This window comes from Mytilus edulis, chromosome 12 (assembly GCF_963676685.1).
Source record: "Mytilus edulis chromosome 12, xbMytEdul2.2, whole genome shotgun sequence".
In the NCBI taxonomy this organism is placed as follows: domain Eukaryota; kingdom Metazoa; phylum Mollusca; class Bivalvia; order Mytilida; family Mytilidae; genus Mytilus; species Mytilus edulis.
The window spans coordinates 17,814,793-17,832,457 of NC_092355.1; the positions used below are offsets into that span (position 1 = coordinate 17,814,793).

General features: G+C 32.6%; 2 protein-coding genes across 4 annotated transcripts in view; one reads left to right on the plus strand and one right to left on the minus strand.

Annotated features, from left to right (window-relative positions):
- Positions 1–3,062: 3,062 nt before the first annotated feature.
- LOC139497370 (uncharacterized) overlaps positions 3,063–17,665 on the minus strand; it is a 33,479-nt gene continuing 18,876 nt past the window's right edge. The window contains exons 1-4 of one of the 3 annotated variants that reach the window (XM_071285581.1): positions 13,927–14,145; positions 8,166–8,785; positions 5,760–5,912; positions 3,063–3,428 (exon numbers count right to left, since the gene is read on the minus strand). In XM_071285581.1, the coding sequence (XP_071141682.1) occupies positions 3,093–3,428; positions 5,760–5,912; positions 8,166–8,785; positions 13,927–13,978 (1,161 nt within the window). In that variant the 5' untranslated portion in view covers positions 13,979–14,145 and the 3' untranslated portion in view covers positions 3,063–3,092. Of the gene's footprint in view, positions 3,429–5,759; positions 5,913–8,165; positions 8,786–12,183; positions 12,301–13,926; positions 14,146–17,665 lie in introns of those variants that run through there. The other 2 variants (XM_071285580.1, XM_071285582.1) reach the window with 2 other exon arrangements.
- On the plus strand, positions 10,332–11,683 carry LOC139499237 (uncharacterized). The gene has a single exon (XM_071287912.1). The coding sequence runs from the start codon at positions 10,652–10,654 to the stop codon at positions 11,681–11,683; it is 1,032 nt and encodes a 343-aa protein (XP_071144013.1). The 5' UTR covers positions 10,332–10,651.

Sequence of the window (17,665 nt, forward strand, 5' to 3'; positions counted from 1 at the left end):
CTATTATTCTTAACTCTATATACCTCATTCAGACTCTCACGAATAATAACCTATAAATTAAATATAAATAGCATATGACAAGTTGTTAACCGAAGCGACGTAAAATCAAGAGTCCTGCTGGTACATAAATTAATGGCCTCGTTCTGATGATATATACATGTAGGCTTGGACTGGTGTAACATACAATTTCATTAATAAGAAATTATCCACTTTGATATACTGAAAATTACATAAGAATTAATAACATCTTGGATCTCATGCTTTTTAATGTCGTTGTGTTCATGACAAAATGAAGATTCTTAATACCAACCATTGATAAATCGAATGTTGCTTCTTAACGTCCAGTGGAAAATATTTCATACATAATACAAACGATATCTACCACTGTGACGACCTTTGAGTAGACATGGTACTTGCACATGAGGTCGATGCTCGAGGGTCGATGTAGCGTGAACTGTTTGTTTGACCGACATGCAGACCCATATACAAAATACAGTTATCATAAATGACAAATTCATATCACTTAACAATATTAATTTATTTAAAGCAGTCGTTGAAACTTGAAAATGAAGTCAAGAACAGTGGACGTATAGCACAGATTGAGAAACTTCGTAACAGAAGTTATATTCATACAAGGTATAAAGCATTTAGACCACCGTCTAAAATATAAATAGGTCATGTAAAAAGAATACGTTGGCTCCGGATATAATCTCAAAGTGTCGCAGGTCCGTAGGTTGCTTGTTGCAAGGCAAAATGTGTGTCCCTATCCAATATACTCTTATTTTCCAGTGGCAGTCCAAATTTCCCAGACCATCATTCCGAATGGCCTCTATTATGACAATACCTACCTATTATATTTATTGTAAACTTGTTCTCGTCCTGAACATGCATGAAATATTTGCCACTGGACATTAAGCAACCAACAATCAGTCTCGCATTCTTATACATAATTATCAATTACCCGCTTAAAACAAAAGTTCACTAGCTGGAATAAAGTTTAACTCTAATATAATACAAGCCAGACAGACATGAACTCCTTAATTATATTCATCCCATACCTCAAGCATACTTGACCTATTAAAGTATCCAACGAAAGTACCAAAACTTCTCATTGACCATTGAACCTTGAAAACAAGGTCCAGATAGTCACATTACAATTACTTTAGGATTTCATGCACCAAATACAGTTTACATTTTGCTTGTACAAATGTAGTATCTAAGAAGAGTAACCCCTAACCCTAACCACTGAAACTTAACATTGGCCAAAGAACTATAAAAATGAGGTCAAGGTAAAAGAATGCTGCCATTCTCATTTGTGCACCTTACAATCATTCATATATCACATATATAGTTGACCTATATATGAGGAACTGGCCTAATAAAGCAAATTTAACCTTGATCACTATAATCTATGTAATGAGGTCAATGTCAGTTGAACTCTGACATACAGACCTTCCTTCAAACCTATATACTAAATATTTTTATTCTATTACTCATATTAAGTAAGACTTTCCCATGACAAAACAGACATTTTTTTAAGCTGTTGCTAAGCAATGAAATGAGGTCAAGAACAATGGACAAGACAGAAGGAAACTTTGTCACATAAAGCATACATTATGTGTGTGTCTGTCTCAAGTCAGGAGCCTGCAATTCAGTGGTTGTTGCTTTTGTTTATGTGTTACAAGTTAATTTATCGTTAATTTTCATACATAAATAAGGCCCTTAGTTTTCTCGTTTGAATTGTTTTACATTGTCATTTCAGGGCTTTTTATAACTGACTATGTGATATGACCTTTGCTCATTGTTGAAGGTCGTACGGTGACCTATAGTTGTTAATTTCTGTGTCATTTTGGTCTCTTGTGGACAGTTGTCTCATTGGCAATCATACAACACCTTTTTATATGGTCTGAAGCTTCTAGGTCTTCTATCCTCTGAGATATAAAGATATATACAAATAGTTCAGCCACTGTTGGATTGTTCAAAGTACAAGCATTTCATTGGAATAGTTTCTCTCTGATATGAAATTACTGCTTGCTCAGCATAATTGAAATTGCTGAATGTTTCTGATAATTGTGTGCAAAGTTGAAGATATTCTTTTGTTAATTTATCACTTGCTGTATGTTTAACATACCCCATATTACGAGCCCTCAAGTTCATCCCTGGGAACTGTTTATCTTCCTGTATTATTTTTAGTAATAAGGCCAAAAAAAATATCAGTCTGTTTAGGTTACATCATCAAAATAAATAGGGTAGGTAGGTCGGTATTTCCATTTTATTTTTGGCGCCATGGTTTTGAGTTGTGCGGTCCGTCTTGCAATGGTCCGAGTTGTCCATGGGCCGAGTTTACTCATATTTCTAATGATTGGATTATTTCCCTTGGTTATTGGTTGGAAAAAAATGGCAGCAAAGTTTTTATTTCATTACACAAGTTGCGAGTTTCCTTAAAACAGCTGTCATATTCACTATTGTGAACATTGGGATGTATGAGGCAATTGATTAAATCTATTAATTTTTCATTTTACGATGGAAATAAAATGGCTTAGGGTCAGCGCTCAAATTAGGGTCGGTCAGGTAACAGTAAACAGACAAATTTTTTTTGGCCTTATCATCTTTAGATGGCTTTATGGTAGCGTTCAATTTTCTCTGGGTGTATTATTTTGTGAACTTACCTCTTTTTGCCAATGTTTCATTTAAATATAGAAAATTATGTGTTTAATCATATTTTCATATGTATTTTTTCTATAAAACACAAAATTTTGTTTGATTCATTTTTTTTCACATAAGAGGAGATAATTCAGATAGCAAGGGAGGTAACTCAGATAAAAAAATAAATAAAATGGAAAGTATTGTGAATTAACCTATTCTAACATATAATAGCAAGGAAACAAGTCAGGTGACCAGATTTTTTTCGTTTTCTTATCTATAAGCATGTTTTAAGTGCTATCTTTTCACATTTTATGGTGAAATTGTATGGTGCAGTTTTCTTTTTATCCCACAAAATTAGATTTTCCATGCATAATCTATACAAAATCTGACCATATATTATTAGCCTGAGAATATCATATGCTGCATTAAAACTTTATTCATAATTATCATGACTTTTCCTGAGAATATTCTATCTGTTTTCTATCTTTTATATCAAAGTTATTTGTTTTTGTATATCCATCTATAGAATCACGTCCTGTATGACTTTTTGTCTTGCATGATTGTGGAGTTTTTGGTTCTATTTTTAGAATCAATGGTAGTGATATCCTGTACCCACAAAGCATCACAATTGACAATAAAGACACTACAACAATAACAATCAGCATAATAGGCTGCCATTGTGCTGGTATTTCATTGAAGAAAAGTCTAAAACTTTTACCAATCCCACCAAAGAAAAGTTCTATGGGATGAAGGAGAGATCTTGTTATAACTGATGAAAGAACCTGGAAATAAAGAATATTATTATTAAATATCTTGATATAATCTTGACAAAATGTAGCTTTAAATCGCACATTAAATGTTGATTACAAAACCCAGAACAATCTCAAAAAGTCCTTGTAAACATTATTCATAGCTGTTTTAAGGGCATACGATACAGTTACAGGGGAGGTAATGACATTGCTAACGTAAAATGTTATTTTTGCGACGTCAAACTATGACATATCGGGAAAAGATGCATTTTTCGACTGATTTTTATCATTCAAACTGATTTAATTTGAAAACGAGTGCATGGACCCCTATTTTTTAAAACGGCAATTTGTTTCATTTTGCAAGGAGATTATGTGACCCAAATTTTATAAAACTGTAAATAGAGGAATTTTTTTAATTTTGATAAACATGCAGCAAAAAATGACGTTTGTTCCTCTATTCATGAACATTTGATAAATATGAGTTATTTCTGAATAAAAATTGCATAATTTTTAATGATACTTATAAAATACAGAAATTAACGATTATTCAACAAAAAACCATTTGTGTTTATCTTTTAAAACAAAAAAGTTATGTCTTTCTTTCGAAAAAGAAAATACGGACACAAATCTGAATTTTGAGCAAATATACAAAATTTCGACTTCATTTTACTCAAAAAGTAGCACATGAAGGTATATTTTTTATTACATATTTGATTTAATCAGGTGAAAAATAGCCTATATGCAAATGTTCATCAACTTGTAAATACAGGTTCAAAACTGTATCGTATGCCCTTAATTCATTCTATACTCATTTAAATATTGAGCATGACAAAAAGATTTCAGGTTTTTACGAAAATATATCTTCATGTGTTAATTCAAAAATAATGAAAATCCTTGATACTTAAAATAGTTTATGCAATGAAATACAGTGTAGCATAGGAGGGTAGACAACTCTAATTTACAAAGGCAATGATTTATCAGAAAATTATTCTGAATTTATCAAGATGATGTAACAGACTGCAACGTGAAGTAGATTGGGAACATCAACTAGGTTTCAGGTTGCAGAATCACAAGTCATTCTAACTGAACAAATAATGATGTTTTTCATTTAATCTGATTAAAATATGGACTATGTGTCTATGCTACGCTTACTCATTTTACTAGCATCTGACAATTCCATTCTACTTTCTGTTTTAAAGACCTTTTGGGTCCAGAGGTTAAATCTAAATGTTGCACAAGTTCATAAATTTAAAGGCAGAAACTGTATTAGCTGATTTAATAATCACTAGAATAGAACCTCAGATCTGTGTACAATGCTGTATTTCAATCTGATTAGGTTCTCTTTCTTATTTTTTTTTAACTAATATAAATCTAATTTGTCCGACATCTCTTCTGTCTAATTTTTCAATTTCTGTTTTTTTTTAAAAGGTTTCTGCCAGTCATATAGCTATTGGGTGCTTTTGATTACTTAATATGTATACATGCAGATCAGAAGACCAAGTTCACAAGCTGTAAAAGTTTGTTAATTCTTTTCACTTCAAGCTTTGTCTAAAAGCAGTATATATATCATGGGTTAATATACCATACAGTTTGTTTTTCTATTAGTTTTTATGTCAAATTATAAATTATCACACATACATAAATAATCCAGCAATCTTTTCAAAAATTTAATACCTCTGATTTTTTTCACACTTAAGATAGGTTGATCTGAATGTTTCACAATATATTTCATGCTTTTCTATTTAGCAAGGCATATATTGAAAGGGAAACAAACTTATTGGCTCTACATCAAAAACTGTTAGGGACAATGAAGTTAGATATCTCTCTTTCTCAAGTTCCACAAAGGGGAGATTATTAGTGAAGAACATTTCCAATTAAATTCTGTAATAAGATACAAGAATTTTAATCTTTCAGCAAAAATTGATAAAATTTGATAATCTAAGACTATCAAATATTTAATTAGTTAAAGATCAATCTTCAAGACCTAGAATGTAGTTTTATGATATGCAAAAAACAAGACATCGAAAAGCAAACACCAAAAACACTATCAAGACAATTGAAATGTCATTTACAGACCTATCAGCACAGCATGTTGATTTCTGTTACCCCAAAAATGACTAAATCAGTTTAACACATACATTCTGTGTGTGCCTGTCCTAAGTCAGGATCCTGTTTTTAGTGGTTGTAGTGTTTATCATATCTGTTCTTTCATTTACTGTTTTGTTGAGTTGTTTTGCATTAGTCAATTCAGTGTCTTTAAAAGGTAACTATGCAATATAGGTTTTGTTTTCTGATGGAGAGTTGTCATATTAACAATCAATGATTCATACCATATCTTGATATTTTTCTATCTAGATATCTTACCATTAACGGAGTTATCTCCCATAACGGATCGACTAATAAAGCTGTATGATATTTCTCACAAGGATCATGTTGCCAGGACAACTGTAACAGCATCCAATACCGTACACTTTCTGTGATTGTCATTCTCTCTGGATAGCATTCACTAGGAACTCCCTGTAAAAAAAGATTCAAAGCATGTTTTAAGGATAATTGTAGGCTAAGACAAAAACATGTTGGAAGTTGTGGAAATATAGTTCCATTTGAAAAATTTATCCGGTCATTGAATATGTTTTAACATGTAGGTTAAAAGACCAAGTACACATTCTTTTTTATTAGAAACCTAGATTTCCTAGCAAACATTTGTATGTTACAGTACATTAGTATGTCTGAATTGTTGTGATATTAATCCTGTAACAGCTATTGAAACAATACAATTTAAAATTTTGAGTATTCCTTACCATACAGTCATAAATATATATACATGTACATGTATATTATAGATTGAAATTAAATCTGATTTTTTTTCATTGTGATCTAAATGTAAATACATGTATATAGCTTCCAACCTCTCTTGTTGTATTCTCACAATGAATGTGGGTGATTTTAGTAAATATTTCTTTGTATTCTTAAGAAAAATACTCATTATCCCCCCTCCCTGGTGAATCATCAATTGATCACTAACAAGAATGATTTCATAATCTCATCTCCAGTCTACTTTAGCATGGACAATAGATATATATATAAGAAGATGTGGTGCAATGTATGAGTGTCAATGAGACATCTCTCCATTCAAGTCATAATTTGTAAAAGTAAACTCTTATAGGTCAAAGTACAGACTACAACACTGAGCCTTGGCTCACACAAAACAGCAAGCTATAAAGGGCCCCAACAACGACTAGTGTTAAACCATTCAAAAGGGAAAATCAACGGCCTATTCTATAAAAAAACATGAAACACGTAAAGACCCATCGAAACAACATCTGATAAACAAATTTAATAATACTTTTAGATATTTGGATGATATTTTGGCTCTCAATAATGACGACTTCAGTATGTATATTAATGAAATTTATCCTGTTGAACTTACTTTAAATAAAGCTAATACTATCAATGACCACTGCCTTTTTCTCGATCTTGATATCTATATCACTAATGGAAAGCTAAATACTAAAATTTATGATAAAAGGGATGATTTTTTCATTTCCTATCGTTAATTATCCGTTTTTAGATGGTGACGTTCCCTTGTCACCATCTTACGGTGTTTATATATCTCAACTTGTACGATTCGCTCGTGTATGTAACAATGTTTTAGATTTTAACGAGAGAAATTTATGTATTACTGAAAAATTATTACACCAGGGTTTTCGATATCACAAACTAGTCAAAACATTTACTAAATTTTATCATCGGTATAAAGACATCATTCGTAAATATAGCTCAACATGCAGACTTCTAATACGTTCAGGTATTTCACATCCAATTTTTTATGGTAATATTCTTTATAAAGCACAAAGGTGTCAGTATTCACCCCAGAAACTTACAAAACCTTTGAATAGACTTATTAAGAAGGGATATAATTACGATACTGTTGTCAAGTCATTAAAGATTGCATATTTTGGCGTTAATATTGAGTCACTGATAAGGTCTTTGCATCGGAACTAAACACATTTATTCTAAAAACAGTTGTTGGCATGACACGGGTTATGTTCTTCTCATATATGTTATGATGGTATGATACTAAACCCCTAACGGGAAGGATTGTGCCTGATGTTCATATGATGAAATCATAATCTTTCAGTCAGTTTAATTGAAGTCTGGAGCTGGCATGTCAGTTAACTGCTAGTAGTCTGTTGTTATTTATGTATTATTGTCATTTTGTTTATTTTCTTTGGTTACATCTTCTGACATCAGACTCGGATTTCTCTTGAACTGAATTTTAATGTGCGTATTGTTATGCGTTTACTTTACTACATTGGTTAGAGGTATAGGGGGAGGGTTGAGATCTCACAAACATGTTTAACCCCGCCGCATTTTTGCGCCTGTCCCAAGTCAGGAGCATCTGGCCTTTGTTAGTCTTGTATTATTTTAATTTTAGTTTCTTGTGTACAATTTGGAAATTAGTATGGCGTTCATTATCACTGGACTAGTATATATTTGTTTAGGGGCCAGCTGAAGGACGCCTCCGGGTGCGGGAATTTCTCGCTACATTGAAGACCTGTTGGTGACCCTCGGCTGTTGTTTTTTATTTGGTCGGGTTGTTGTCTCTTTGACGCATTCCCCATTTCCATTCTCAATTTTATGAACCACATCAACAAACAACAACCACTGAACATCAGGGTCCTGACTTAGGACAGTTGCAAACAAATGAATTGAGTCTACTATAGCATAGACAAGAAAATTTACACATTTATAACAAATCTAACTTACCTTCCCCATTACTGCCATTCTTTTAGCTACTTCAATTTGAAACAGTCGAACATATTCCCATGGAATACTAACTAAAAATATTAAAAATATAAATAAAATTAAAAACTTCTTAAATGATAATAAGCTATACAGTTTTGTAGGATATAAATAAGAAGTCACATTTGTGTCTCTATTTTGTGTTTTGTTCTCTGCCTTTCCTCCTGGATGTTGTCCCCTGCGCCAAAACATCAACCAATTTTTAAAACCGGATTGTTTTGAAGATTTGGATTTCGTTAATCCATCTGTTTCTTCCTTAATGATAAAACAGTCTTCATTTTCAATATTACTCTCCGCTTTTACTGTAGTTTTCCGTCTTTTTTTCTTTTGACTGTAAATATGTTTTGAATAACAAAATGTCACAATTCCTGCTAATGTCAGAAAAACTGCAGATATAATCGAAGTTGTCTCCCTTGGAACTAGTAAACAAACTGCTGGAAGAAGTACTATATAAATTTTCTGTATATCTTCTGTGACTATTTCAAGTACAATGTTGAGATTGTCTGTATCTTTAGATGTCCAGGATAGGCTTGACCAGCTCCATTCTGAAGATTGATTGGTATGCTGTCTTTTATTAAATCTTTCTGAAAAGATAAAGAGAACATATATTTACTGTAAATAAATGTATAATATTTGTTCAATGTTTTAATCAACTTAATCATTCAAATCATGTTTTAAGTATTGTATGTTTTGTCTTGTAGTCATAATTAAACTGTAATTATTCTGCCCTAATATCATGAATATGGGCACTGTGATAAGGGAATAAAATTATTAGTATTTGTGTTCTTGAATAAATGTCTTGTGTGTTTTGCATACCATTCCAACTCTGAATATTTAGCTTATATTGTATTTGTTATGTGTTATTCCATTGACAAATTTTCTATAACAAATTTGAATACTATAAAATATTTTAAGTATGCAGCAGCACTGTCTATCAGAAATAAATCGGCCAAAAATCTTTGCCAAACTGTTTTAGGGTTTGTCTGACTGTAAAAGAAATTGACTTTAGTTTTTTTACCTATATTGTCAACTAAAACATTTTCTACCTATATTGTCAACTAAAAAGATCACTTAGTCAAGAATCATATGAATGTTTACATAATTTTATTCTCATACAATATGTTTGCTCAATAAGTCAATTATCATGATTATGGCAATTTCTGGCATGGTTACACAAAATGAAGTACTATAGTGAAATGTTAACACTAGAAACAAGATAAACGCACAAATATATATACGGTGCAGTCAGGTGTATCAGCGCACCTAAGACTTATGCCTTCTCTTCATTCAACTGACAAAACCAATAATTGGATACTATTGTGTGAACACATTCATAACATACTTTCATTTCATAAAATCTTCTGTTTGTATGGTTTCACCCTCAAGATTTTGTGTAATATGTATCCAAAATTAGCTATAGGGAACCCCCTGTTCTGAGAGTTCCTCCAATGTCCGGTGATTTCGTGCATGCCTTCCAAAAATAGCTTATTTTGAATAAAGGAAAGGTTTTATACTACGAAATATAGCTGAATTTGAACCAAACACATGTACTGCCAAGGATGCAGAGCAAAAATTATTTTAATCTGATATAAATTTGACTTAAATGACTTAAATAAAACAAATTTCAGAGTTTGTGAAATCTTTTTTTCACTGGTGGTCCTTGAAGAAAATATGCTGGTCCTCAACATCAACATTTTTTCGCGAACTCTGAAATTTTATCTGATGATGTAATTTTTTTAATGGAAATTGGCCAAATCTTGAAAATCACAGGATTATAGTTATCAATTAACTCTTGAACTTATCAATTTTATTCTTTTTTTTTATCCCTTGAAATGTAAAACAATAACAAAAAACAATTTTATTTATGCTTCTGTGTTGATATGATGAAATCAGCTAATGCACTTGTTTTTAATCCCCACAGTTAAATATTTGTATAGCACCTTTTTGTTTTTGTTTGATATTTTAATCAAAATTATTTTTGCGCACACCCAAAAGTGACAGAATAGTCAACATGGTCAACATGATGACGGTGGTCACTAACCGGCAGAAGTAGAGGAGTACCTCTACTTTAGCGGACCCCATAAAAAGTACGGGAAACTATAGTAAGTACTAGTATATATAGGAATTGGTCCCGCCAAAAAGTTAAAAACGAAAATAGGCCAAAAATCAAAAAAAGAAGGTCAAAATCGAACTCCCCAGGTCAAGTTTTGTTTAAAAAACTGTTGTTTTAAACAGTTTTTTAAATGAAAATTACAAAATATAGTAGAAATACGTCTTGGTAAGTGTACAAAATGTCTACGCTTCCGTAACTCAGGTAGGTATATCACGTGATAAAAATTCCATTATCTGTGACCTCTATGTCATGAATATTCATGAATAAGTGACGTCATAGTCAACCGTAACGTAAAATCAGCTGTGTTTACAAACACTGTTACAATGTAAATACGGAAATGCCGATCAAGTTAAAAGATTTGTTTATTATTTGTGAAAGTGTTGAGAAAATTATTCAGTGGTGTTTTTCACTAGGATTAATTCTAGATTTATCTGGAGAGGTATGTAAAAAGTGTAGCCATGGACATTTCAGTTTAAGAAAAGACAGTTCTTTTTCAAACGACATTTTTTATTGGAAGTGTAGCAACAAAAAATGCAATAAAAAGGTCTCCATCAGAAACGGATCATGGTTTCAAGGACATAATTTAAGTTTGGAAAAAATATTATTCATCACTTATTTCTGGATTTACAAAATAGACCAAGAATTTGTTAAACATCAACTTTCTATTTGTAATCAAACAATCGTAGATTGGTACAATTATTGCCGTGAAGTTTGCATAGAAATTTTGGAAATAGACAGTGAAAAAATAGGTGGAGAAAACGTTATCGTAGAAATAGACGAAAGTAAATTTGGAAAAAGAAAATACCATAAAGGGCGTCGAGTTGAAGGACAGTGGGTCTTTGGAGGTATAGAAAGAGACAGCAAAAAAAGTTTTTTTGCATCAGTAGAAAATCGGACAAAAGAAACACTGTTAAAATTAATAAAAGACAACATAAAACCAGGAACCACAATCATCAGCGACTGTTGGAAGGCATATGATTGTCTAGGATCTGAGGGATTTGAACACTTAAAAGTCAACCATTCTGTAAATTTTGTAGACCCTGAAACAGGAGCGCATACAAATACGATTGAAAGTACTTGGCGAGCACTTAAAAAATCACTTCCAAAATACGGCACAGTAAAATCCCTTTATGACACTTATTTCAGTCAATATTGTGTACGAAAAAAATATATTATTGGCTCTGACGACCCTTTCCTAGCATTTATTAACCTTATTAAAAAAGTGTATAATCCGGAAAAACAAAAACAAGCCCTAATTACGACAGAAACCATGACCGTCAGTGTACCACAACCTGCATCTAAAAAACCAAGAGTACTAAACGAAATAACAAACACACTTAATTCTAGTATGGATGATTTTCAAGCTTAAATGGGTAAGTGCATTCTATTTATTTTTAATTGTTCAGTTTCACTAGTTAAAATCAATTTTTAAAAATCATTTACATCGACGTCTTTCGAAGCGGTAAAAAAAATGGCCGCTGTTTATATTTCAGCATAGCAACGTAACTCGGGGTTATCGGTCATGCGCATAAATTGTGCATCTTCCAACTTCCGGGGTCCGCTAAAACAGATTCTTCCCGAAGTAGAAGTACGATATCACCAGCCGCACAGACATCAGGGACTCCACTGTAGATAAGTTTTCATAAGTGAGGCGGGTTGGCAGATATTTATCATGTTTTTACCCATTTTCATAAGTGGGCCGAGATGGCAGGAAGAAATTAAATGAGATTTAATCATTTTTGGAAAGTGGGGAGAGCTGATTAACAGGAGAAGTGCGATTTTTCCTAAAGTGGGTCGAATTGGCATCTCATCATTAGCTGATATAGTGTGTGTGATATGTACTCATAATGTGAGATATATAGTGTTTACCATATAAAAACCATGCGTATATACTCATTGTCACCATCAGGATGACACTAATACTAAAAATAAAGTATTTCAAGGAAGAGGATTTGTTTGTTTTCTTTTTTGCCGCCATGATGTCTTGTTTTGATATTCAGCATAAATATTTTATTTTACAAATTACAAATAAAATAAAATCTATTTTCTTCTAAACTAAAAATCGAAAAATATCACAATATAAAAACTATGCAAATTATTTTTATGGTATAATTATAATTGTATTTTTTTCAAATATTGTCGTAGTGTATATCAATCATATATCAAAGTACTGAACATACTGTGGGACGTGCTTTTATTCGAGACATCACAATACGCGAGTACGTTTTAGATTACATAAAAGAAAGACGTTTCAGTCTCAGTACAACGTTTTAGATTACATAAAAGAAAGACGTTTCAGTCTCAGTACAATCTCATTCCGGAATTATTTCCAAAACATGTGATACAAGTGGAAAATTTTAAAGATATTAGTCTATAATCAAACTTAACTCTGAAAAAATTGTGTGTATTTAAAATAAGTAGTTTTTGAGTAATAAATTAAAATTTTCAAATTTTATAGGCTAATTACCAATCAAGTCAGTGTCTTTAGAAAAATGTAGAGAAAATGTGTGAGGGGTACAAGAAATGATATTACCAGAAACATGTACATCTCATTTCATTTTTGTCTTTCCAAATTTCTGAGATATGTAGTTTTTCCATAATCATAGTCAAGTTAATTATAATGGACTTTGCCAAAGCATTTGACAAAGTCCCTCATAAAAGACTTCTATACAAACTTAAATATTATGGTATTCAAAAAGAAACACTCAACTGGGTCGCTGCATTTTTAAATGACAGAACACAAACAGTTGTCCTGGATGGAGAGTCATCTGACCTGGCTCCAGTCACCTCAGGTGTCCCTCAAGGCACAGTCCTGGGCCCAGTATTATTCTTGGTACTGTGAAAGTACTTTTATTCGTGGGGTACCAATTTTCGTGGTTTTCGTGGATGACTTTATCCACGAATTTAAGTGTCCAACGAAATAAAACAACCACTGTTATCAAGACATGGAAAGATTCCTATCGGTAGGTTTGACTACTGATATGATCTAGAAAATATATTGAATAACGCCAAATCTGAGAGCACTTTAATAGCAGTTACAGAACTACAACCGCATGCCGGATTATACCCATTTAATCTTTTGTAACCTAAACTGTACAACTGTTGATCTTTTAATTCTCATAAAAAATATTTTTTGATGGATGAAATTCAGATTTCCGGTATTGATATGTTAGTATAATAAAGTGTTCATTTTATATCCTCATGAACACCTTATCTTACATATGGGAAATAATAATCTAATGCTGGGAATGATTTTGATAAGAATAATTTGACATTTCAAGATACGTTTATAGCATTTGTGTATGTTACTGTTTTCTTTAGTGACATGTTTATGGCCTAATTAACACCTTTGATGGTCTTTAACCTGTTGATCACTTTTAAAATTTTTAGTGTTATCACTACGATTTACACGGTCAATGTTTACTTTGAAATTTCCTTCAATCCAGACAATTTGTAACCTTCGTTTCTAAAGGCTTTAATTTTTCAATTATTTCAAAAAAAAAAACTAAAATCCACGAATTTAAAAACCCACGAACATGTAAATATTGCTCAAACCACGAAAATTGATACCCACGAATTAAAGTACTTTCACAGTATATATCAACGACCTACCAGAATACCTATCATCCAGTAAGCTCAGACTGTTTGCCGACGACAGTATCATCTACAAAACCATCAAATCTCAAAGTGACTGTGATGCACTCCAGTTAGATTTAGATGCAGCTGCTAGGTTGGAGCAAGACTGGTTGATGGCTTTCCATCCAGACAAATGCACAGTCCTTACAGTCTCACAGAAGAAAAACCCATTCAAACATGACTATATCCTCCACGATCACAAACTGGAACTTGTCTCTTCAGCTAAATCTCAGTGGATATTACACTTCAATCGAACCTAAAATGGTCAAAACATACAGACAACATCATAGCTAATGGCAACAAATCTCTGGGCTTCTTAAAAAGAAACTTAAAAACATCATGTCAGAACATCAAAACTCAGGAATATCTGGCACTAGTCCGTCCATAACTGGAATATTCATGTTCAGTGTGGGACCCTCACACAGTTGAACAAACCTCCAAAATCGAGATGGTCCAAAGGCGAGCTGCCAGATATGTCTGTAACAGATACCATAACATCAGTAGCCCGACAGATATGATAAACACCCTAAACTGGTCAACTCTACAGGAAAGAAGAACACGCACAAGATTAATAATGTTCTACAAAATAGTACCTCAACTCGTAGCTATACCATCTGCTATTCTCATACCATCAGACAGTAGAACCCGCAAAAACCATAATTATACTTTTAGACACATTTCAACCAAAAAAGATACATATAAATATTCATTTTTTCCATATACCATAACTCAGTGGAACTTATTGCCAATGCAAACAGTCGCTGTGGCGTCTCCGCCGAGGGTTTCTTATCGTCGAGTTGCAAGTTGCGAGTTAAGAAAGTCGAGTTGCGAGTTAAGCAAGTCGAGTTTCGAGTTACAAAAGTCGAGTTGCGAGTTACGAAAGTCGAGTTGCGAGTAACAAAAGTCGAGTTGCGAGTTACAAAAGTCGAGTTGCGAGTTACAAAAGTCGAGTTGCGAGTTACGAAAGTCGAGTTGCGAGTTACAAAAGTCGAGTTGCGAGTTACAAAAGTCGAGTTGCGAGTTAGGAAAGTCGAGTTGCGAGTTAGGAAAGTCGAGTTGCGAGTTAGGAAAGTCGAGTTGCGAGTTAGGAAAGTCGAGTTGCGAGTTACAAAAGTCGAGTTGCGAGTTAAGAAAGTCGAGTTGCGAGTTACAAAAGTCGAGATGCGAGTTACAAAAGTCGAGTTGCGAGTTAAAAAAATATTGTTTACACCGAATTTTCAGGTTTGATTCATATTTGATAAACAAAACATGCATGCACCTGAACTTAGTTATTCCCGTGATTGTGGGATTTGAAACAGTTTATGTGATACTTATTTATTAGAGTCTAATATAAGTTAAGTTCTGGAAGCATTTAAAAAAAAAATTATGTATCCTTAATTGACGAGATTGATCTTATTTAATTCAATGCGTTTACACTACAACAAAAAAAGAACCGATCTGACCATAAATTACCTTTCGTAAACAAATAATCCTAAAAATAGAATAGTAAAGGAAATTCTGCATCTCGCGCAAACTATAATAACACATTGCAAAATCATTGAGAAAATAGTTTGCTCATTGGAATTTCGTATGGACTTATTAATCATTATTTTGGATCGTACATCACAAGTCATTAAACAAAGATATGTGTGTAAACTATATATCTATCTCTAAATAACGAACGGCCAATGCGTTTGAAGATGAGGATTTGCAGCAAACAAATAGAACTTATTGATTTAGAAGATAATAAAAAAAATAGCCGAATTTATGTTTACTTTTCGTATTCCATCCATCATTTTTAAACACGCCGAACATGCACAGATTTATTTTCATATCTGAATATATATTAACATTCACCTGACAAAAGCGATCGATCTAAACATTTAAACCTTGAAAAAAGATCGATTCAAATAAGATTAATCTTTTTAAAACTACATCGATATATATATATATAGACTTTTTAAATCCGATTGAAGATCGATATTTTCCTTTTTCATTATTACATCCATCGTTTTGAAAAACGTGTGTTTTTGCCGCCAAACATAGGTAGTAATTTCCATGCAATCGTGACAGATATGTATAATAAAAGTGAATTATGTGCGAAAATAGATAATGTGCTTACTTCTAATTTGTATTCCCAAATTGAAGTAAACGAAGGGGATATTTTGAATCCCAACCTTTTTAAGATTTTTATAAAAGAATTTAACCGGATGCATTAAATGAAACCCTAGATGCTGTTGATATAAATGACCGCAAAATTGAGTGCCTCATGTATGCAGAGGATCTTGTTATTTTTTGTCTAGTTCCAAGGCAAGTCTTTCAAACACGAGTGTTTAGAGGTCACTCTATATAAAACCAAAGTTAATATGTTTAACAAACCTGGAAAAATTTTAAAAGAATATTTGTATTGCGAAAAAGATATAATAGAATGTGTTTACAATTATAAGTATCTAGGTTTAAAATGTATATTGACTTTTTAAGAATGGAAAGGGAGAGCTATACAAAAAATCACTATAAGCAATATTCAAATTGCGAACTTCATCATCTTACAATCCAAGTAATTTTACTCTATAACATATATATATAGTGCAGGCGATTTGGTGTCACGATATCACAGTAGCATGGGTTCGAATCCCGGCGAGGGAAGAACCAAAAATTTGCGAAAGCAAATTTACAGATCTAACATTGTTGGGTTGATGTTTAATTTAATTAAGTTTAAAATAACTTATAATTGACAATATCAAACATGTGAACACGTCTATATAACTCAAGTTTAAACCTAAGTGACTCAGTTTAATAAGTTACCCAATACTTTCAGAGGCGGATTTAGGAGGGGGCGGGGCCAGGGGCCCCCTTTTTGGGGAAAAAAAAGTGTTGGCTTATATAGGGAATCACTGAAGCGTGACTGGAGCGGGCCCCCTCTTAGGTCAGTCAGTGGGCCCCCACTTATGAAAATTTCTGGATCTGCCACTGACTTTAAAAAAATACGTATGAAATCACGATGTAGCAATAATCATTTTATACTTTCCAATTAAATCTTACCTGTAAATGGCGCAAATATAGTTTTTACAATAGTATCTTTGACAGCTACATTTATAAAATAAAGAATAAAAATGGGGAATGAGTCAAAAAGACAGCAACCAAATCAAAATATACAATTCAACCAAAGGTCATTAGGTCTACAAATTAACACAGCGAAAAATCACACACCTAGGGGGAGCCCTGAGCAGGCCCGAAACACAATATAGATAGATAAAGAATGTAGACGCCATTCTATGCTGCTAAATATAAAGATGAACCAAAATTAAAATGTATACAAGAGCAACAAAGGCTAAAGGTAACTGAAATTGGTCAGACACAAAAAAGCGGCGTGTTTAAACTGGTTTTATTCACGCCCATCATATCCCCTTCATTTCTAGCCAATGCATAAGACATATATAATTTTAACATCCTCAATTTTGAGTGTCACTGACAAACAATAAATTTTGCGGTCCCTAACGAATATTGCCCGGCTCCGCAGCTGCCCCAAAAAGCCCACTTTAAACGAAATCTGCAGAAGGGGTGTTTTACATATATGAAATATAGTTTAGTTGCTATGTCCCTTTACGTTTAATACGACGGTGCAATGTATGAAATTTAAAAATAATTAAAATGCAAGCCATCTGCTGTATTTCAAAAGGCTATCTGCTTCTTCAGAAAATACTAAACGTAGTGATTATCTAGTCCATTTTATTTT